The sequence below is a fragment of the Spea bombifrons genome, chromosome 1 (genome assembly GCF_027358695.1).
Source record: "Spea bombifrons isolate aSpeBom1 chromosome 1, aSpeBom1.2.pri, whole genome shotgun sequence".
NCBI classification, from domain to species: Eukaryota; Metazoa; Chordata; class Amphibia; order Anura; family Pelobatidae; genus Spea; species Spea bombifrons.
Window position 1 is genome coordinate 32,485,701 of NC_071087.1, and position 23,472 is coordinate 32,509,172.

Genomic DNA, 23,472 nt, shown 5'->3' on the forward strand with positions numbered 1-23,472 from the left:
ACTGTTGATGTTCTGTGTAGCAAATGCTTGAAAAAGAATAAACCCTCATGATTTAAGCATTGTAAACATTGGTGATTAACTAAAATGATGCATTTTATTAAGACTGCTTTTTAATTTCTTAAGACAATATGTTTATTATTTGGATATCATTGGCAACGCGTGATATGGTATAGAGCGTGTCTGTCTCATTTTAGTAGGCACAAAAGTATTAGAGTACACTTTGTGAGATGAAATAGCTTGGATACAAATAATACATTTGTAAGTCTTACCCTTAGCATTATTACTAGATAGTTGGGCAAGAGGTGCCCACCTTATTCTGTTACTTAAGAGAGCTTTATACTGGCAAAAAGGAGAAGCCTTGGGGATGTCATGTAGACTTAAATCAGTCTTAATATTATATCGTTATCACTGTTATTGCTACAATTAAAAAAGAGCTACTTGTGCGAACAATAATTATTTGAATGAACTGTTAAATTAGAAATTACATTTATACAATTTACTTGTGTGATAGGAGATATTCTTGCCTGTGCCAATTTCAAAGGATCCTGTTAACTAGTCATGAAACACACCTAATTATTTGTTGGAATTTACGATTAAATTTTTGTTAATGTTTGTTCCTAAAGTACATGAAGAGTCTAAAATGTCTTATACCACAATTTTGTCTGTACTCCCTCAGGAAGAGTAAAGCTTAGTATTGATACCTAAACAGTTAATCACATAACATTGTATATTGTAAAAATACAACAAAAAAACCCACCAAAATTATAATTACCGTATTGGCTCGAATATAGGCCGCACTTTTTCCCCCCATTTTAAGTCTTTAAAGTGGGGGTGCGGCCTATATTCGGGGTCTAGCACCAAACTTTTAGGGTGCGGCCTATATACGGGGGCGGCCTATATCCGAGCCAATACGGTATAAACTAAAAGCAAATCTAGTTCTATATTTAAGGCCCCCAAAGAATCATTGGGGGTTTAAAGAGCCAGTTGAGTTTGGCCTGATATTTGTGTGAATTATATTTGCTGTGTTTTCTTAATATTCACACTTTACCTATATTTGCGTCATAACTTGAACATTTTGTTATCAAATGGGCTATTGCGAATATATCACCATTAATATGCGGGATGCAGTGAAAAGTAACATTCTCCTACAAGGAATATTGATATGCACTTCTTCATCGAGACGTTTACGTTCACCTGAGGTAAGATTAATACATCAATAAGAGAAAATATGCATCTCTCAGAAAGCCTGGCAGTTATCAGAGTCAAAATGTTCTCATTAAAATATTTTATTACTTACATATGTGTGCAAAGCTCTTTACCTGTTATTGGAAAAGAGAGATGAACACCATTAGTTACATTCAAATGAAAGAAAATAAAATTAAGATGACCTTGAAGTTGCTTATCATTGTCAAAATTAATACATTTTGCATAGCAAACAAATAATTATTCAGAAACCACATAATTATGGATCTATGTAATACATAGAACTATAAGTATTTCTGATCTCTCGAGATTATACGAGATTAAGCTTTAAGAGGAGCATTCAGGAGAGACTTGAAGGATAATAGATAAGGCAACACACACAGAAACATGCTTAGAGGATGAATAACAGGAGTACACAGGAGGTGGTATGGCTGAGTGATACTATGAGGAGTAAAGATTCCAGAGAGATGTTGGAAATAGTAATGTTCACACCTGGGGACTCTATGGCTTTCACTTTGTGTTTCCAGGTCACCTTCTACTTTTTTCAGGAAGGGGAGCAGCATTTGGCCACACTCATTTTCCCTCCCGCTCCCATCTAATTTTAGGCTATATGGGGCTAGCCCTGGCTCCATGTGTGGTTAGCCTACCCTCTCATACCTAGCCCGACGTGCACATGTTCCCTTCATCATGCAAAGCCACTCCAGTGATACTGGAGTCCAAACCAGACCTCAGTAGCTGCCAGCACAACACAGTGGAAGAGCAACACAACTTTGTTTTTCACTTCTTTCATCATTTATCACAGCAGTGGGTTTTGTTACTCAATAGTTAATTTTAATTAACTACAATGTGTGTCACACACCCTTCTACTTAATGCACCATTATCATGTATTACAACTGTAACTTCCTGTGGTTCCATCCCTGCCAACAGACTGGGCTTGTCACAGGTTAACTCCATACTGATGCTGACAGGCAAGACCTGAACCTCTGTGGGTAAGTATTTAATGGAATCAGTGCTGTGCCTCCCTAGATAATATAGAGGTTGTGTCTGCTAAAAATTAATTCCTCTATGTATTAGATGTAAACAGATTTTAAAGCGATAAGGACAATAAACCCCTTAATGACAAAGCCCGTACATGTACGGGCTCAAACTGCATTGTTTTCAATGGGTTTAGGGACTGCCCATTGTCCTTAAGGGGTTAATAAACATAAGACGTCTTGTGAAGAAGTAACCTTCAGCCAGAGTATGTCACGCTCCTAAACAGCCCAATCCCTTCCCAGTTTTTTTTATCTAGTCCCAAATGCTTGTGCACTTCATGGGTCCCGCTACCTGTGGTGAAGGCCGAGATACCTTCTCTGCTGTTCATATAAGGATCTGAGACCAAACTGATGCATACATATTTCACAGAATCTTCTCCAGGGGCAGATACTGATCAAATGTTGCTGGTTCTTCCTCTCTGAGCTGCACAGACCTTGAATAGAGGCTGTATGCAAGTTCAGTGTCTTAACCAAGCCCTGATACCACCCAAAGACTTAAAAGACAAACAAGGCAGATCTTTTTCTGAGCTTCTTCTAGAATCTAACTCCTCTGACCAAGTCTGCTTCATCTTAAGAACACTACTGAGGTGGCTCCCTGGGTACAGTCTTCCAAGGAACACAACAATGTTGCCTGTTGCATATCACAAACAGACCACAATGGTGGAGTTTGACAGAAGAAAGAAAGGAGTTGTAGAGACGTTACTTCTATTGTTGTTTTAAACATTATTTTTACAAATCTGTGCTCAAAAATCCCTTTAATTTCAAACTCTGTTCATCTACATTAACTGCCATATACTAACAGCATTAATTGCCATTTACTGGTGTGGGACTGGTTCTGGCTTGGCAATAACTATTTTATTGAAGGGCTACGATGCTTTATTGAAGAACTTAGTTAAATTCTGATTAAACCTTGAAAATAACTTGCAAAACACATTTCTAAGTTGTCAATAAACTATCATTTTGGTCAGTAACAGTAAGGGTCAATTCACTAAAATTGTAGAACACAACATGACATTATCCTCCCCTCGAGGGCCGAAACTTCCCTGGTTGTCTGGATGGAATTCCTTCAGCAGAGCATTCAGATCACTGGAAGGGACCGATGACCTTTCTTCAGGACCATATCCCTACCAGTGTACCAAGGAGTGGATGATATTCCTGACTTTCTTAGAAGCCAACAAGGCTTTTACCTCCTATTCTAGATAAGAGTCTAATTTGACAGGTTTGGGTCATGGAGATCTTTTCCTGAATCTATTACAATTGAGGGGTTTAAGTAACGTAACATGAAACATACAAAGTATCCGGAGGGAGGAAGAAATTGTTCATAAGCCGACGAGTTAATCCGACGAAGGACACAAAAAGGGCAAATATGCCGTGAAGCAAGCCCTATTCAGTCACCTCTCAACCATAAAGCAGCCAGCCTATGGCGACAATTAGACTATCTCTCCTAAGTTGCAGAGGCTTCGAATAAGGCCTCTCAAACTTTATCACATAGAGTAGGCAATTGGGTCACATAATGGTCTCCCGCAGAAACCATGCTATTGGTGAACGAAGATGACAAGGAAGAGGATTGATAACCACAATTGTCAAAAAAGGGAGAGGTTTTGGAAGCTTCATGAAGAATGTTATTCCTAGAGAATTCAGCACATGTTGGGAGTTGTGTCCAATCTGTCTGGTGATCCCCCATGAACAGTTGGAGAAACTGTTCCAATGACTGGTTGGTTCTCTCTGTCATCCCATTAGTTTGGGGATGTAGGCAGATGAGAATGCCCATTGCTGAACATAAAGTTCTCCAAAATAATGCCATAAATTGCACTGGAATACAATTTGTGGAAGACCGTGTAGATGTATGATTTCTCTGAACATATAAGTACTAGACATGTGCAAACGGGTGAAAAACAATTCTAACATTTGTCCTTGTATTACATGAAAACTAACAATTACCCAAAATATTTGAATTCAGCCTTGCGGCTTACTAATATATATATATATATATATATATATATATATATATATATATATATTTATATATACATACATATATATTTTTTTAATGAAACAGCTTATTAGTGTAAGTTAATGATAATGAGAATGATACTATGATAAAAATACAAACTTGGTATAAAAGCGGTATACTTTTCCAGCCCCTGAAAGCTTTAAATGCCATGAATTATACATCTAAGGATTTAAAAGAGACATCACACAATAAATTGTAGAACTAAGTGTTTTGTACAGAGCAATTTAATGGGAAAAGAGTCAAATTGACAAATTACTGTAATTAAATCAAGTAATACACTTACTCTAGAGTGTAAATGATCATTAAACATGTATAAATGATGGTTTTCCTCTATGATATTCTAAGCGGTAAATACATTCAAAATAGGACTATAGATAGTTCCTAGATTAGTGGTTATCATGTTTTTTTCTGTTGTCAGTTGGTATGTTCTGGTGGCTTCTATTGCAAATGTGAATGTGTAAATTAGACAAAAAATTATAATTTTCAGTTTGTTTTTGGCCAATTTGTTTTTAGGCTACAAAATTCCCTGTGGGAGTTTTTTCCTTACTTTTTTCACTCTGGTCAATCAGCATTTACAAGGGGAAGGATCAAGCAGTAAAGGGGCTCCCTATAAGCTGCTAAACAGATTACCAGCCTTCTCATAAACCCCCAATGGACATCTTGCATGGTTCAGTCCCACTGATGCAGGGACTAAAGTGACAGGTTCTCCCCACCCGAAATACCTTCCTCTCAACATAATCTTTCAAAAATAAAAACATAGACACACATTTTAATTCAATGTAAAAAAAAATTGCATCCCTCAAAAACAGTGGTCCAAGAGTGCAAAAAGGTGCTATACATGTTGAAATATGTATATTAAATACTTGCACATAAAATTTAACTATTTAACGCATATATTGGGTAATGTTACTAAGGAGGGGCAAATTTTTTTCTAATGTTTGGTTTGAAAAAACAAATACATTTATTTTTACATTTATCATTGGCATGACTATATAGTGAAATAAATAAAATGAATTTGCGTGGAAATGAGACCCTTTGGGTAGCTGTATTCTCTTTCCAGATCCAGTTCCTTCACGTAGATATGTGTCCATTTTCTTTTATTTTTAACACCTAAAAGAAGCGTACTATCCTAAATTGATTGAATTTATTTGTTTATATTTCTGGTTGAGACAACTAGAGGGAGGATGCAGCTGGTGTGGTGAGAGGCGCAGTCACACAACACTAATCTTTTTATGAATATATAGTAGCTTTCCCTATGTAGAATGTCACCAAAATATAACAATAGCAAAATTACAAAATCTAGCCAAGCCTCAAAGCTGGAAATGTCCCCTATTTGCGGTCATATAAAGGGTTAAATACACTGGGTCATTTTATGGTCCATAAATCTCTTATTGCTTGATGAATTAATAATACTGTATGAGCCATAATCATCATGTGTTTCTATCCAGCGGCATTATGCATAGTTATATAGTGAGGAGTCTGAATAAATCTCGCTTTGCCTATGCATACACAGGGCAAGCCAAGCTCTTCCTGCAGCAGAAGCCCACTGGGGTTGAGCCTTCATAATGGGTAGTAAAGTGAAGGAGCTGTACAGTATTCTCCTGTATGTACTGTTAACTGTTCCTAATACATAGACCTCACAGTGTCCCAAGAATATCACAAAATGTAGATGACAATACGTGATCTCTTAGGCACGCACGTAGCGTCCCCTGACCTCTTATGACCTCGGATGACCCAATTTTCAGTCTGGGTTTTACTATTTAAGTTGGTCCTTCAGTCTCTACTTGCCCATTGTTGGGGTGACTACTTGTGTAGTTGAAGTGACTGCTGTTAACTGTGTGCTTGTCCTGATCCAGTTTCCTATTATTTGATTCTTCTCAGCATGAAAATTGATTTCTAACATGAGTAAGTATTAAGTCCAATATTCCCAATATCCCTCAATCTTTTCTTTCCTTTCAGTATAGATATATTTCCTCAAGGTTAACACAACGCATACATAACAACAAAACTTGCATCCTGTATTCATGGGAAGTATTTCAAATTAAATGATACATAGACCCAACATCTTATTAAACATATGTTCACTCATATGCTATTTAAGTGACATTGTTTACATTTTCGTGTTTTCTTTTTTTGATGCAGAGGAAAGGATGAAGTTTATCCACATATTTACAATGAGACACAATATATATTATAATATTTGTTACATTATTTTTGAAAGTTGAGTATTTTTTAGTTTTAAAGTTATTTGTAAGTTTATAGAATCTATGAAAGATTAATAAAAGTTTAATATCATATATGTAATAATTTCTATTCTGTTATTTACCTTTTTTAATAAAAAATATTGCAGCTTAGCTTTAGTAGACTGACTTTAATTATATTTTTATATTCGTAAAAAGTTTAATCATAACATTATATTTTATGGTCTATAAATACAAGAGCTATACCAACATCCTTGGCTTAACCCTTTTTTACATTTGTTTAGTAAAAGTTTAATGGTATTTATAAATTTCGCTAGTGGAGTGAAACGGTGACTTAGATTTGATGTTATGGATGCCAGACACTGTAATTGCAATATGCATATACCTGTGAACATGCTGTGCATATGAACATTGTCTTTTTCATTGCTAATGTGAGTTTCCAATAATAATTTGATGTTTCATTTTCAAAGAAATTTCCAAATGAAAATATTTTATACTCTGCACGTAACAAAACAACCAAGGCCTACAACAATCTAAGTTATGGATGAAATGGGAGCTCTAGACAACCTGGAATCACACATCCATTCTGTTACTTGTCATTGATCATAAAGAATCTGCTCCAAATTCAGTTCCCAAAATGTGTTTTCCTTAGCTGCTTCAGGCAGTGGCATCTCCAGCTTTCATATTTAGAGGGGCACATGGGGGGACAGGGACCAAAGTAGGGGGGGCAATTATAAAATGCTACATATACACTATATATATATATATATATATATATATACATAGTGTATATATTATACATATATATATATATGACAGCCCCAAAACATCACTGCTCTAGAGGAGATCTGCATGGAGGAATGGTCCAAAATACCAGCAGTGTATGAAAAACATTTGACCTCCTGGAATTGCGAACAAAGGGTATATAACAAAGTATTGATACGAACCTTTGTTATTGACCAAATACTTATTTTCCACCATAATTTGCAAATAAATTATTTAACAGACAATGTGATTTATGGACTTGTCTCTAAGAATGTTGTCTCATTCTGTCTCTCATAGTTGAAGTGTACCTATGGTGAAAATTACAGGGCTCTCTCATCTTTGTAAGTGGGAGAACTTGCACAATTGGTGGCTGACTAAATACTTTTTTGTCCCACTGTATTCCTTTTGCACCCCGGTCCAGTACCAGATGTCTGTTCTGTACCTCCCATAGGATTCCAGTGAGCGAGAGTGGGCTCTTTATGCCACCAAAGCTATTTTACTATCCTATAAGCTAAACAATAATTTTTTACTTTTTGAAAAAAATAAGGGTGAAGTTGGGGACTTGTATCCCTGTTGCAACCTGAAAGCTCACTGGTTAGTCAATCGATAAATTGCTTGCTTTTATCAATTCCCTTCATCTTCTACAGTCAAAGGTATGCAAGTTGAGGGTAATATTTTGTAGATTTTTTTTGTGTGTGCAAAACTTGCATGCACTATTTAATAAATATACCTGTAGCCAGGCTACATAAAATAAAATATTGTTTTTAAAACACAGTGTAACCCCTTTCTGCCCTACTCCTGGCGACAAACGGTAGTTGGCAGAAGTTACATCTTCTTCTGACGCTGACAGGGATCCTGAGCCTCCGCCATAGTTGGGAGAACGGGACATCTTCTTCTAACACAGTGCCTCCACTCAGTGCAACTTCTATTTATAGGAAACCCACCCCACTGAGTAGATGAGTACCCTCCACTTAATAAAACCTCAAAGACATGAAATAAGTACAGACATGGAAATACAGGCTGTATTGTGGTTAAAGAGATACACATATAACAGCAGAAATAAACATGCAGTTCCTGGCTAATGTGCAATGATAATAAGTCCCTGGTATAGGAATAATACAGTCACAAGAGTCTTTAGCAGCAGGAATGCAGCCAATAAACTTCCCTTAATAACATGGAAAAAAAACTATGTTTAAACAGTTATAAACTCATGGGTACCTGCAGGTAATTTATGTGCACAACGTTGGGGCCCTTAGATGTTGGTAGCGCTACCCAGATACAATGAGGAAAAAGTCTGAAGTAATCTCTGAAGATAGTACCTTTAAATGACACCTGTAACTGTAGATATCTCCAGTTCTAACAAACAAGGAAAACTGGCTAGGTGCAGATTCCCCTGGTCCTTGACAAGGCTGTGAGTGCACCTTACCAGAAATATCCAGAAGTCCAGCAAAATGGAGGGCAGGAGCAGGATAGCAATCCTTTCTCTTCCTTTTGCTGACAGACTGTGAAAACTGCAGAAAGTTCCAGATGTCTGCAGGGAGCTGAACATAAAATGACAGTCTTCTAACTCTTGTACTTGCAGTGCATTAGACCTCCCTTGCTTTTATTTCAATGTCCCAGCAGAAGTGGATAATCAGGGGAAAAAAAACAGTAGGAATACACTTTCTTTCTGCAGAGCCAGAGAACATGGCTTCACCCCTGTCCTCTTCTTCTTGCCACTCTAGCCCCTCCTCCTTACATGACATGTTAAAAGGGCAAAGTTCAAAATCACCAACTTAAAGCAAACAGCAAAATATAGCAGTCTGTTACATCCTCCCCTCTGTAAAATTCTTGCCTTCCACTGGCAAGAGCAATCTATCATACGGTTTTACAAGATGGTACAACAAAATCTAATACAAGGAAGTTCTATCATTCAATATTTCAGTCAAAACATGCAATACATTGATTAATTTAGTGCAAGTGTGGGGGTCCTGAGAATAGGTGGGTTGCCCAATGGTATCATAGGTCAAGAATCTTGGGGGTCTCCTATTTCTTCTGCATCTCCCCAGGTTGCTCTGTGGTTGCCCAGATCCTTCCATAGAGTTAGAGTCCCTGACTGGTGGATGGGGAACAAAGCTGGGACTCTCAGCATTCAATCCGGATGAGGAGGAAGAAGGAGAGGGAGTAGAGGTAGGAGGCACCGACTGTGTTTCTGGCACTGTCCACCAATCTCTTTCAGGGCTGGAAGCAGTAGCTTCTTTTTTATCAGTAGTTTGCGATGTCCCACTGGGACCTTCTCCAGGGTTGTCTGAGTCAGTTTCTGAAAGAGGCTGTATGCTAGAATTTGTATTGGCTTCACCAGTGTCTTCCTCAGAACTAGAATTTTCATCAGAGAAGGCAATAGGTAATAGGTGATTTCTATGCCAAGCTTTGATCCTACCCTCAGGCCCTTTGATTCGATACACAGGAATTCCGGGAACTTTGGAAATAACCTCAAAGAGAGTATCTCTCCAGCGATCTGCTAATTTATGTTTCCCTGGAACTCCCAGGTTTCTCAAGAGTACTTTATCTCCAGGTTGGATGTCTTTGTAACGTACTTTGAAGTCATATCTCCGCTTGTTATTTTCATTAATCTTGTCGGTAGCTCGCTCAGCCAACTCATAGGCCCTCTGTAAACTCTCTTTCAGATTCCTAACATATTGATTATGAGAAGTATGGCTCATACCATCAGAAGACACTCCTAAACGGATATCAATGGGCAACCTTGCCTCCCGGCCAAACATCAGAAAGTAAGGAGAAAACCCAGTGGATTCATGTCTGGTACAATTATAAGCGTGGACGAGAGTTTCTACATGTTGACTCCAATTCCTCTTCTCCACATCCTTGAGAGTGCCCAGCATGTCCAATAGAGTTCGATTGAATCTCTCTGGAAGAGCATCTCCTTCAGGGTGATATGGAGTCGTTCTACTTTTCTCAATCTGTAACAATCTCAGCGTTTCTTTAATTATTCGGCTTTCAAAATCTCGACCTTGGTCTGAATGCAATCGTTTAGGAAAACCATAATGGGTAAAGAATTTCTGCCATAACACTTTAGCGACGGTGGCTGCCTTCTGATCCTTGGTGGGGTAAGCTTGAGCATATCGAGTAAAATGATCTGTAATCACTAACACGTTGCTCTTACCAGTAGAGTCAGGTTCGATGCATAGGAAGTCCATACATACTAAGTCCATAGGGCCAGAACTTGTTAGGTGACCCATGGGGGCAGCACGAGTAGGCAAAGTCTTCCGCTGGATGCATCTTCTACACCTTCGGCAATACATCTCCACAGACTCTCTCATGTAAGGCCAGTAGAATCGATCCTGGATTAGGCCGAAAGTCTTATCAATTCCTAAATGGCCATGGAGGTCATGTAGGGATCTGAGCACCATTCCTCTGAACTTTTGGGGAAGAACCAACTGTTTTCGACCAGGGTGATCATGGTATTGTATGACTCTGAATAGGATTCCATTCTCAATACAGAATCGACTCCACTCCCTTTTAAAATGGGTTTGTAGTTCGACAGGCAATTTCTTTACATACTTGAAATCCTGCTTTTCCACAGCTTTTATGAGATGGCCGATTACTGGGTCTTGAGCTTGAGCTTGTTTTTTCTCATCTAAGCTGATAACAGACCATTCAGGGATAGTAATTGGAAGGCACATGGCTTCAGGAATTGCCTTGGGTGTGTAACTAAGAGAATCAATACATCTTAACTCAGAAAAATTGACCCATCCATCTTCCACAATAGAGGTCTGACATAGGGCTCTGACTCCTGGGCCTGGAATCTCAACCCACTCCTCATCTTCTTTGGTAACAGGTAATCCAGGCCTCCTAGATAGAGCATCTGCTCCCACATTTTTAGGACCTGGCTTGTATTTTAAAGAGAAATCATAGTTAGATAGGGCTGCTAGCCACCGGTGTCCTGTGGCATCCAACTTAGCTGTGGTTAAGATGTAGGTGAGAGGGTTATTGTCTGTCCTCACTTCAAACTGGGCACCATACAAATAGTCATGCAATTTGTCCACAATAGCCCATTTCAGAGCAAGAAACTCCAACTTGTGTACTGGGTAGTTCTTTTCACTTCCAGTAAGACTCCGACTAATATATGCTACTGGCCTTAGGCCTTCAGGGTACGCCTGATGGAGAACCCCTCCTAGTCCTTCAAAACTTGCATCTACATGGAGAATATATGACATATTGGGATCAGCATAAGCTAATACAGGTGCTTCAGTCATCTTTCTCTTGAGCAGTTGGAAAGCCTCTTCACAATCCGGAGTCCATTTCACTCCGATAGGTTCCTTGGAGTGAGCAGTCCTTTGCGCTCCCTTCCTAGAGTCCCCTTTCAGGAGGTCATGGAGGCTTCGGGCTATCTTTGAATAGCCTTCTACAAAACGGCGGTAGTAGCCACAAAATCCCAAAAAGGAACGCAATTCTTCAATGTTGTTGGGCCTAGGCCAGTTGACAACAGCTTCTACTTTGGCTGGGTCTGTGGCAACACCATCTGCTGATACAATGTGCCCAACATATGTCACAGAAGTCTGGGCAAATTTACACTTATCAAGAGACAACTTCAGGCCTTCTCTTTGTAGACGATCCAATACTTTTAATAGTCGTTTCTCATGCTCTTCAGGGGTTCTTCCAAACACAATTATATCGTCCAGATAAACTAGACATTCCCTAGGGCTCATATCTCCTAGAGTTCTCTCCATCAATCGCTGAAAAGTTGCAGGAGCTCCGGTAATGCCTTGAGGCATGCGAGTAAATTGGAAGAATCCTAAAGGGCAAATAAAAGCTGTTTTTTCTTGATCCTCCACCTTCATAGGAACCTGATAGTATCCAGAGCGTAGGTCTAAGACACTGAACCACCGGCTGCCATTCAAGGCATTCAAAAGATCTTCTATTCTTGGCAAGGTATATTGATCAGGAATAGTTCTCTTGTTCAGTGTACGGTAATCAATACAAAGACGTACTGACCCATTTTTCTTTCTGACCACTACTATAGGTGATGCATATGGGCTTCTTGATTCTTGGATGATTCCTGCTTCCTCCATCTCATGAAGGATATCTCTTACATCCTCAATGTCTCGAGGAGCTATCCTTCGAGATCTCTCTCTAAATGGGGTAGAATCATTTAGCCGAATGGCGTGCTGGGCACTCGTGGCACATCCTACATCCATATCCCCTTTAGAGAAAACTTCTTCCCTAGCCTGAAGGGCCCTTTGTAGTCTATCTTTCCATTCTGCAGGTAGACTGGTACCTTCTAAATCAAATTTCAACTCTGGAAGAGAATCTTGGCTCAATCCAACTGTCAGAGATGAAATGGGCCTTACTTCTTCCAAAAGATGGATAACTCCCAGCTTCTGGCAATGTTCTATGCGTACACCAGTTGGTGACCGATTGTGAATGGTTACTGCAAACACATCAATTTTTTTTCTTCTCCAGTCTTTTACCTCGGGCATGATAGTCCAGCCTTTAGTTGAATCCTCTTCAGGAAGAGACTCTAGACAAAACTGACACTCCCCAGATAGCATTCCTTCCCGTAAAACTGCAACAGCAGTAATGGATTTCATTTCCCCTGGTTGAAGGTCAACAGGCGTTGGTCCCCAATAATGGAACTGACCTGTTCCGGCTTCAAGGGCTAGTCGGTGACACTCTTGCCTCAGAGCTGGTTCTAGTTCATTCAATTTGTTTAAGCAGGAATTTCCCATTTCCTTCAAGTAAACTCGAAACACATCTCTCACCATCTGAGTATTAGTCCCCAATATGATGGGAACCCCAGGACGACTTCGATTTGGGCACACCAAAGCCTCCACTAGCATAGGGCATTCTTTCCCAGTGTCCAATTGAGGGATCACAATCTGTACTTTAATTACGCCCTCGACGGGGTAAGCTTGAGAACCCAGCCCCCACAATTTCACATCATTAGCTGGTGATATTGGTAAATGGCTTAGATGCTCCTCATAAAAGGACCGGAAGACTATTGTTACTTGAGATCCAGTGTCGAGGAGGGCAAAAGAAGGGATGCCTTCAATCATAAGAGATACAAGGGATTTTGGCCCTACTCTAGGATTCTCAACCAAGTGGTTACCAGAGAACTTCTTCCTTCCAAACCATCTATTCTTCAAGCGTCTGCCACATGCCGGGCCTGGGTCAACAACTAGGCCCTCAGCAAAAAGAGAATCCTTCAAGGGACATTTGATAGAGATATGTCCCACTTGCCCACAGCTAAAACATTTAAATTCTCCTTTCTTCCCTGGCTGAGGAGAGATTTGAGAACTCTTTTTAGAGCTTTGAACTATGGTTTCTTCCTTGTTTAATACACCTGTTGGTAATTTTGTCTTAGGTGTTTTCTGGGTTTCATGGGATGATTTCGCTATGCCTTCCTGATGTTTTAGGATATGGTCAAATTGTTTATGTATTATTTTGGCTTCTTTCATTGTTTCAGCATAATCCAACAATCCCTTAGCGCGTAGAAGGCTGACCAAAGCTGTAGCTATAGGATCATTTGGTAAAGTCCCTCTTAGGATTTGCCTCCTCCTGTATTCATCAAACTGATCTGATGTGATAACAGCCTTCTCAAACAACTTCCCTAGCATTAATTCTAATCGTATGAGATAGGAAGTGAGGGTTTCCTTCTCCTGTTGAACTGTGGCAGCATATTGTAAACGGAGCTCCTCCTCTTCACTCTCCTCACCATAAGTATGGTCTAACACCTTTAAAAGATCATCAGCAGGAGAATTTGGGAAGCGTAGTAGGTGATACTTTATTAATTCTAATGCAGAAGATCTCAGGCCTTCGATCAACCTCAGTCGTTTGGACTCTTCAGTACAAGTCCACTCCTTTAGTGCTTGGGTTACATTACTCTTCCACAGGACAAATCCTTCTTCCCCAGCTGGCACCGGCATAATTCCAGAGAAAGTTTTAAGTCTTTTGTAGTTATGCTCATTAGATGCTTGGACCACACTTTTAGATAACTGGGTTAAGACTTCAGTTAGGGAGAGGCTCTCTGTCTTCTGACTTGTGGGAACATTAGGAAGCCTCCTATGGGTCCTGCTCCTTCTGGGCAGTTCCAAACACTGTTGTGCATGTTCATCACTGTCTTCTGTTTCAGTGTCAGTCATAATTACTCTCCTAGGTGGAATACAAAATATGTGATCACTGTCCCCATCATTGGGGTCACTTTCATCTTCTGACTCATCTTGAGCAAAAATCAAAGGACTTCCGGGGAGCTGAGTCTTTGGCAACTGTAAATACTTAGGACAATCTTCTTTATTTAGTGGCCTATGACCCTTTACTAGAGCAACAGCAAGTCCCGACTTCTCATCCTTCTGTGTCTGTATAAGACGGAATTTCTCCAACCCTTGTATCTGTCGAATGGCATCATCAAAACATTTTCTCTCCAGATTGAGAGGCATGTTACACACAGCTACAACTTGGTTAGGGGGAATTGATTTCTTCCTGGCCCAGTCCCTGACTTCTTTGGGGCTGAGACATTGGATTTTTTTTTTAACAATTTTGCAGTCCCGACTCATCTCAGCAGTGCCTCCATCTGTAACCCCTTTCTGCCCTACTCCTGGCGACAAACGGTAGTTGGCAGAAGTTACATCTTCTTCTGACGCTGACAGGGATCCTGAGCCTCCGCCATAGTTGGGAGAACGGGACATCTTCTTCTAACACAGTGCCTCCACTCAGTGCAACTTCTATTTATAGGAAACCCACCCCACTGAGTAGATGAGTACCCTCCACTTAATAAAACCTCAAAGACATGAAATAAGTACAGACATGGAAATACAGGCTGTATTGTGGTTAAAGAGATACACATATAACAGCAGAAATAAACATGCAGTTCCTGGCTAATGTGCAATGATAATAAGTCCCTGGTATAGGAATAATACAGTCACAAGAGTCTTTAGCAGCAGGAATGCAGCCAATAAACTTCCCTTAATAACATGGAAAAAAAACTATGTTTAAACAGTTATAAACTCATGGGTACCTGCAGGTAATTTATGTGCACAACGTTGGGGCCCTTAGATGTTGGTAGCGCTACCCAGATACAATGAGGAAAAAGTCTGAAGTAATCTCTGAAGATAGTACCTTTAAATGACACCTGTAACTGTAGATATCTCCAGTTCTAACAAACAAGGAAAACTGGCTAGGTGCAGATTCCCCTGGTCCTTGACAAGGCTGTGAGTGCACCTTACCAGAAATATCCAGAAGTCCAGCAAAATGGAGGGCAGGAGCAGGATAGCAATCCTTTCTCTTCCTTTTGCTGACAGACTGTGAAAACTGCAGAAAGTTCCAGATGTCTGCAGGGAGCTGAACATAAAATGACAGTCTTCTAACTCTTGTACTTGCAGTGCATTAGACCTCCCTTGCTTTTATTTCAATGTCCCAGCAGAAGTGGATAATCAGGGGAAAAAAAACAGTAGGAATACACTTTCTTTCTGCAGAGCCAGAGAACATGGCTTCACCCCTGTCCTCTTCTTCTTGCCACTCTAGCCCCTCCTCCTTACATGACATGTTAAAAGGGCAAAGTTCAAAATCACCAACTTAAAGCAAACAGCAAAATATAGCAGTCTGTTACAACAGCCTTGTATTTTATGTCTGAAATTATGTGTAGAGCTACAGCTAAATGTTTTGCTTTGGTCAGTCTTTTTGGCAGTTGTAGTTAAACCCCCATTCAACTTATCTCTGCTTGATAGAGAACCAACCTGGGTTCTAAATGTCACAGGTTTTTCTGATTTGTGACCAATAAACCTTTGATTGCTTACTTTGAAATTCTGCTACCAGACACCATTACTTGCTAGTAAAAAACAGCATTACTTCTGCTTGGAAAGTGACATTTATGTAGCAGTAAGAGATCCTAAGCACAGTTTTATACCATTGTTCATCCATAAGCTCTTCATCAAGAAATGGTTCTCATGATTTACTTTAAAGACCATTCTATTTGTAACATGCTCAGTTTTTTTCTTGCTGTAGAGCTGAGTCTCTTTAAGATCTAAGAAAGTAGATCAAAGATGACTTACAATTAGACTTGGGCACCAGGGGGCTCTTCGTGTTCGTCTTCGTGCTCGTCTTCGGGGAAAAAAAAATCTTCGTATTCCGCGAATATTCGCCCGTTCCTGTCTTCTCTTCGGGCGAATATTCGCGGACATTCTTCGTGCTCGTTTAATCTTCGTTTTCCTCCTGGTTGCCTAGCAGGGGTTAATACGGGGTTAATAACACATCACAGCAGCAGCAGCTGCCGTGAAGGTACGTGTGTGCAGCTCTATTGGTCGTTTCGGCAGGGGGCTGGTCTGGCATCAACGAGTGAATTGCAGAACTGCAGAATGCACTTCATTCGTTGATGGCAGGCGAGCCCCCTGCCGAAACGACCAATAGAGTTGCACACACATACCGAGGTGTACTGTCCATAGATGTTTAATAAAAGAATAGGGAATATTTTACATTTTTAAATTGATTTTGGACCACTTTACATGCCTAACATTTGCTACCTATTTACAATGGCATACTTTGCAACAACCCAACTTACTTATTGGACAGGACTGGAAAATAGCAGGACTGTCCACCAAAATCTTGGGTGTGTTGGCAGGTATGCTGATGGAAAAATGTTGGACAAGAACTAAAAAATAGCTTAGGGTTAATGTACGGTTATGTTTAAGATTAGTAGCAGTGCACTGGTTTGGTTAAAGATGGATTATGTCTAAATAATAATAATTTAATTTTAATGTTTTTTTTAAAAAAAAAATAGGGGTTTATTTAAATGTATTTTAAAGTTAGATTTATTATTTAGTACTTGATTATATTTATTAAATGTTTATAGTAGCGTTACCTACCGAGCTATAACTACCTATGTGTATTTGCATTTTGCATACCTAGTTTAGCTAAATTAGATGGGACAGGACTGGAAAAAAGCAGGACTGTCCCTGAAAAAGTTGGGTCTGTTGGCAGGTATGTGGATGGAAAAATGTTATAGGGTGAAGTGTGAGTTATAGTGTTAATGTAATGCTATTAGTGAGTGAAGGCCAGGGCAAATAACAAGGAAAAGGTCCTTGTGTTTTGTGCATTGTAAGTGTGTGTGTATGTGTGTTATGTGTGATGTCACTGTGTGTTATATGTGTTATATGTGTTATTGTGTGTGTTATGTTTGGTTGGTTGTGTATCAGAAGGAAAATAATGAAATGGAAAAGGAAATGGGAAAGGCAAATGAGTGGGCAATTGGCGACCCGCTCACCTGTTTCACCCCAGGGCAAAGCACCCAAACACTGTCAGTCTTAGACGTTTGGCAGCAGACTTCCAGAGCTCAGACACAAGGCCCTAGCGTAAGCTGGCCACTCCGGCGGAGGTAGCAGGCGTTGCCACACCGCACACAGAGGCAGCCAGGGGGGAGAAACTGCCCTTACCATTAGGGACATTTTGGGCATGACTCTAGCCAGGAAGCGAACTGGCAGAGAAGAGATGCTGGCACCACCACCAGCAGCAGCATTGAAAAGGCGAATGAGTGGGCAATTGGCGACCCACTCACCTGTTTCACCCCAGGGCAAAGCACCCAAACACTGTCAGTCTTAGACGTTTGGCAGCAGACTTCCAGAGCTCAGACACAAGGCCCTAGCGTAAGCTGGCCACTCCGGCGGAGGTAGCAGGCGTTGCCACACCGCAGACAGAGGCAGCCAGGGGGGAGAAACTGCCCTTACAATTAGGGACATTTTGGGCATGACTCTAGCCAGGAAGCGAACTGGCAGAGAAGAGATGCTGGCACCACCACCACCACCACCACCACCAGCAGCATTGAAAAATTGGAAAGGCGAATGAGAGGGCAATTGGCGACCCGCTCACCTGTTTCACCCCAGGGCAAAGCACCCAAACACTGTCAGTCTTAGACGTTTGGCAGCAGACTTCCAGAGCTCAGACACAAGGCCCTAGCGTAAGCTGGCCACTCCGGCGGAGGTAGCAGGCGTTGCCACACCGCAGACAGAGGCAGCCAGGGGGGAGAAACTGCCCTTACAATTAGGGACATTTGAGGCATGACACTAGCCAGGAAGCGAACTGGCAGAGAAGAGATGCTGGCACCACCACCAGCAGCAGCATTGAAAAGGCGAATGAGTGGGCAATTGGCGACCCACTCACCTGTTTCACCCCAGGGCAAAGCACCCAAACACTGTCAGTCTTAGACGTTTGGCAGCAGACTTCCAGAGCTCAGACACAAGGCCCTAGCGTAAGCTGGCCACTCCGGCGGAGGTAGCAGGCGTTGCCACACCGCAAACAGAGGCAGCCAGGGGGGAGAAACTGCCCTTACCATTAGGGACATTTTGGGCATGACTCTAGCCAGGAAGCGAACTGGCAGAGAAGAGATGCTGGCACCACCACCAGCAGCAGCATTGAAAAGGCGAATGAGTGGGCAATTGGCGACCCACTCACCTGTTTCACCCCAGGGCAAAGCACCCAAACACTGTCAGTCTTAGACGTTTGGCAGCAGACTTCCAGAGCTCAGACACAAGGCCCTAGCGTAAGATGGCCACTCCGGCGGAGGTAGCAGGCGTTGCCACACCGCAGACAGAGGCAGCCAGGGGGGAGAAACTGCCCTTACAATTAGGGACATTTTGGGCATGACTCTAGCCAGGAAGCGAACTGGCAGAGAAGAGATGCTGGCACCACCACCACCACCACCACCACCAGCAGCATTGAAAAATTGGAAAGGCGAATGAGAGGGCAATTGGCGACCCGCTCACCTGTTTCACCCCAGGGCAAAGCACCCAAACACTGTCAGTCTAAGACGTTTGGCAGCAGACTTCCAGAGCTCAGACACAAGGCCCTAGCGTAAGCTGGCCACTCCGGCGGAGGTAGCAGGCGTTGCCACACCGCAGACAGAGGCAGCCAGGGGGGAGAAACTGCCCTTACAATTAGGGACATTTGAGGCATGACACTAGCCAGGAAGCGAACTGGCAGAGAAGAGATGCTGGCACCACCACCAGCAGCAGCATTGAAAAGGCGAATGAGTGGGCAATTGGCGACCCACTCACCTGTTTCACCCCAGGGCAAAGCACCCAAACACTGTCAGTCTTAGACGTTTGGCAGCAGACTTCCAGAGCTCAGACACAAGGCCCTAGCGTAAGCTGGCCACTCCGGCGGAGGTAGCAGGCGTTGCCACACCGCAAACAGAGGCAGTCAGGGGGGAGAAACTGCCCTTACCATTAGGGACATTTTGGGCATGACTCTAGCCAGGAAGCGAACTGGCAGAGAAGAGATGCTGGCACCACCAGCAGCAGCATTGAAAAGGCGAATGAGTGGGCAATTGGCGACCCACTCACCTGTTTCACCCCAGGGCAAAGCACCCAAACACTGTCAGTCTTAGACGTTTAGCAGCAGACTTCCAGAGCTCAGACACAAGGCCCTAGCGTAAGCTGGCCACTCCGGCGGAGGTAGCAGGCGTTGCCACACCGCAGACAGAGGCAGCCAGGGGGGAGAAACTGCCCTTACAATTAGGGACATTTTGGGCATGACTCTAGCCAGGAAGCGAACTGGCAGAGAAGAGATGCTGGCACCACCACCACCACCACCACCACCAGCAGCATTGAAAAATTGGAAAGGCGAATGAGAGGGCAATTGGCGACCCGCTCACCTGTTTCACCCCAGGGCAAAGCACCCAAACACTGTCAGTCTTAGACGTTTGGCAGCAGACTTCCAGAGCTCAGACACAAGGCCCTAGCGTAAGCTGGCCACTCCGGCGGAGGTAGGAGGCGTTGCCACACCGCAAACAGACGCAGCCAGAGGGGAGAAACTGCCCTTACCACTAGGGACATTTTGGGCATGACTCTAGCCAGGAAGCGAACTGGCAGAGAAGAGATGCTGGCACCACCACCAGCAGCAGCATTGAAAAATGGGAAAGGCGAATGAGTGGGCAATTGGCGACCCACTCACCTGTTTCACCCCAGGGCAAAGCACCCAAACACTGTCAGTCTTAGACGTTTGGCAGCAGACTTCCAGAGCTCAGACACAAGGCCCTAGCGTAAGCTGGCCACTCCGGCGGAGGTAGCAGGCGTTGCCACACCGCAAACAGACGCAGCCAGAGGGGAGAAACTGCCCTTACCATTAGGGACATTTGATTCATGACACTAGCCAGGAAGCGAACTGGCATCGAAGAGACACTGGCACCACCACCAGCAGCAGCAGCAGCAGAATTGGGAAAGGCGAATGAGTGGGCAATTGGCGACCCACTCACCTGTTTCACCCCAGAGCAAAGCATCCAAACACTGTCAGTCCTTGGCGTTTGGGAGCGGACTTCCAGAGCTCAGACACAAGGCCCTAGCGTAAGCTGGCTACATTGGCGGAGGTAGCAGGCGTTGCCACACCGCAGCAAGTGCAACCAGGGGGGAGAAACTGCCCTTACCATCAGGGACATTTAAGGCATGACACTAGCCAGGAAGCGAACTGGCAGAGAAGAGATGCTGGCACCACCAGCAGCAGCAGCAGCAGCAGCAGCATTGGAAAAGGCAAATGAGTGGGCAATTGACGACCCGCTCACCTGTTTCACCCCAGGGCAAAGCATCCAAAGACTGTCAGTCCTTGGCGTTTGGGAGCGGACTTCCAGAACTCAGACACAAGGCCCTAGCGTAAGCTGGCTACATTGGCGGAGGTAGCAGGCGTTGCCACACCGCAGCAAGTGCAACCAGGGGGGAGAAACTGCCCTTACCATCAGGGACATTTAAGGCATGACACTAGACAGGAAGCGAACTGGCAGAGAAGAGATGCTGGCACCACCAGCAGCAGCAGCATTGGAAAAGGCAAATGAGTGGGCAATTGACGACCCGCTCACCTGTTTCACCCCAGGGCAAAGCATCCAAAGACTGTCAGTCCTTGGCGTTTGGGAGCGGACTTCCAGAACTCAGACACAAGGCCCTAGCGTAAGCTGGCTACATTGGCGGAGGTAGCAGGCGTTGCCACACCGCAGCAAGTGCAACCAGGGGGGAGAAACTACCCTTACCATCAGGGACATTCGAGGCATGACACTAGCCAGGAAGCGAACTGGCATTGAAGAGAGACACTGGCACCACCACCAGCAGCAGCAGAATTGGGAAAGGCGAATGAGTGGGCAATTGACGACCCGCTCACCTGTTTCACCCCAGGGCAAAGCATCCAAGCACTGTCAGTCCTTGGCGTTTGGGAGCAGACCTACAGAACTCAGACACAAGGCCCTAGCGTAAGCTGGCTACACCGGCGGAGGTAGCAGGCGTTGCCACACCGCAGCAAGTGCAACCAGGGGGGAGAAACTGCCCTTACCATCAGGGACATTCGAGGCATGACACTAGCCAGGAAGCGAACTGGCATTGAAGAGAGACACTGGCACCACCACCAGCAGCAGCAGCATTGGGAAAGGCGAATGAGTGGGCAATTGACGACCCGCTCACCTGTTTCACCCCAGGGCAAAGCATCCAAACACTGTCAGTCCTTGGCGTTTGGGAGCAGACCTACAGAACTCAGACACTAGGCCCTAGCGTAAGCTAGCTACACCGGCGGAGGTAGCAGGCGTTGCCACACCGCAGCAAGTGCAACCAGGGGGGAGAAACTACCCTTACCATCAGGGACATTCGAGGCATGACACTAGCCAGGAAGCGAACTGGCATTGAAGAGAGACACTGGCACCACCACCAGCAGCAGCAGCATTGGGAAAGGCGAATGAGTGGGCAATTGACGACCCGCTCACCTGTTTCACCCCAGGGCAAAGCATCCAAACACTGTCAGTCCTTGGCATTTGGGAGCAGACCTACAGAACTCAGACACTAGGCCCTAGCGTAAGCTAGCTACACCGGCGGAGGTAGCAGGCATTGTCACACCGCAGCAAGTGCAACCAGGGGGGAGAAACTACCCTTTCCATTAGGGACATCTGAGGCATGATTTCAGCCAGGAAGCGAACTGGCAAAAGATACTGGCACCACCACCAGCAGCAGCGTTGGAAACGGAAAAAGGTGAATGAGTGGGCAATTGACGACCCACTCACCTGTTTCACCCCAGGGCAAAGCATCCAAAGACTGTCAGTCCTAGGCGTTTGGGAGCGGACTTACAGAACTCAGACACTAGGCCCTAGCGTAAATTGGCTACACCAGCGGAGGTAGCAGGCATTGCCACACCGCAGCAAGTGCAACCAGGGGGAGAAACTACCTTAAACATTAGAGAGAAAAAATTTAACTTTCCAAGCTAAGAGCTGGGTAACCCAATTTGGGCAGATTGAATTTAAGAAAGGCAATCTGCTCCATCAGATGAGGTGCCATGCGTGAGCGCTGTGGACTCAGTATGTTTCCAGTCATAGAAAACACGCGCTCACTTTGAACAGTGGTTGGCGGACATGATAGAAGCTGCTGCGCAACCCATGAGAGTGCAGGCCACACACTCTTCTTTTCATCCCAGTAGCTAAGAGGATCAACATTAGGAGCAGAAGGAACTTCACAGAGGTAAAGTTTGACCATTTCAGCAGCACTACTCTCCTTTCTGCTGCTAGCTCTGTCAGATGGTCCAACTATACTGCCAAGTGCCTCTTCCCAAAACGCAGCTGCTCCACTCAGCTGTGTTGTGCTGCTTGTGGCACTGCTGCTGATGCTGCTGCTAGGGGTAGCAGACCACATCATCTCTTCCTCCTCCTGCACCTCACCCTCCTCGGACAGCATTCCCATTTTACGCTGCCAGTCACGCACCTTGTTGACCAATTGCTCCCGGTAGCTACTGAGAACATTGAATTTCAAAGCTAGCTTTTCCTTAATTCTTGGATCACAAAGGCACGCTAGCATCATTTCGGGACTCTCTTCCATTCGCTTGCGAAGGTGTACTTTTAGCAGATCCTTCAGCTTCCTGACTATGGCTGCTACGTCAGGATGTAGAGTGCCACCTTGAACAGCCTCACGGTTTCCAAGGAACACATCCATCTTGCTGCCTAGATGGGAGAACACTGGGATTACCTGGGCCAGACTGGCAGTGTTTGAGCTTAAATTTTCTGTGGCATCCCTGAATGGTTTAAGGACTGCCACTAGCTGGGCGATCACTGTCCAATCCTCCCTATTCAATGGAGAGGTAATCCCAATATTGTGCTCTGAGGCAAGATTATGGATTGCCCTCTGCTGCTCCAAAATCCTCTCTAGCATGTCTAACGTGGAGTTCCACCGTGTACTGACATCCTGACGTAGGCAGTGTACGGGAAGACCTGACCTCTCTTGCTCTTCCCTCAAAAGTTGGCTAGCCTTAACACTA

The 23,472-nt window shown here is 43.6% G+C and overlaps 1 protein-coding gene across 1 annotated transcript; it reads right to left on the bottom strand.

The window, feature by feature from the left end:
• Positions 1–8,214: 8,214 nt before the first annotated feature.
• Positions 8,215–14,900, bottom strand: LOC128481836 (uncharacterized). Its single transcript, XM_053458399.1, has one exon. The coding sequence runs from the start codon at positions 14,898–14,900 to the stop codon at positions 9,108–9,110; it is 5,793 nt and encodes a 1,930-aa protein (XP_053314374.1). The 3' UTR covers positions 8,215–9,107.
• Between the last annotated feature and the right edge of the window lie 8,572 nt (positions 14,901–23,472).

What these genes read in the sequence shown, in the direction of transcription:
- LOC128481836 (XM_053458399.1), bottom strand. Translation starts at nt 14,900, where the DNA reads ATGTCCCGTTCTCCCAACTATGGCGGAGGCTCAGGATCCCTGTCAGCG.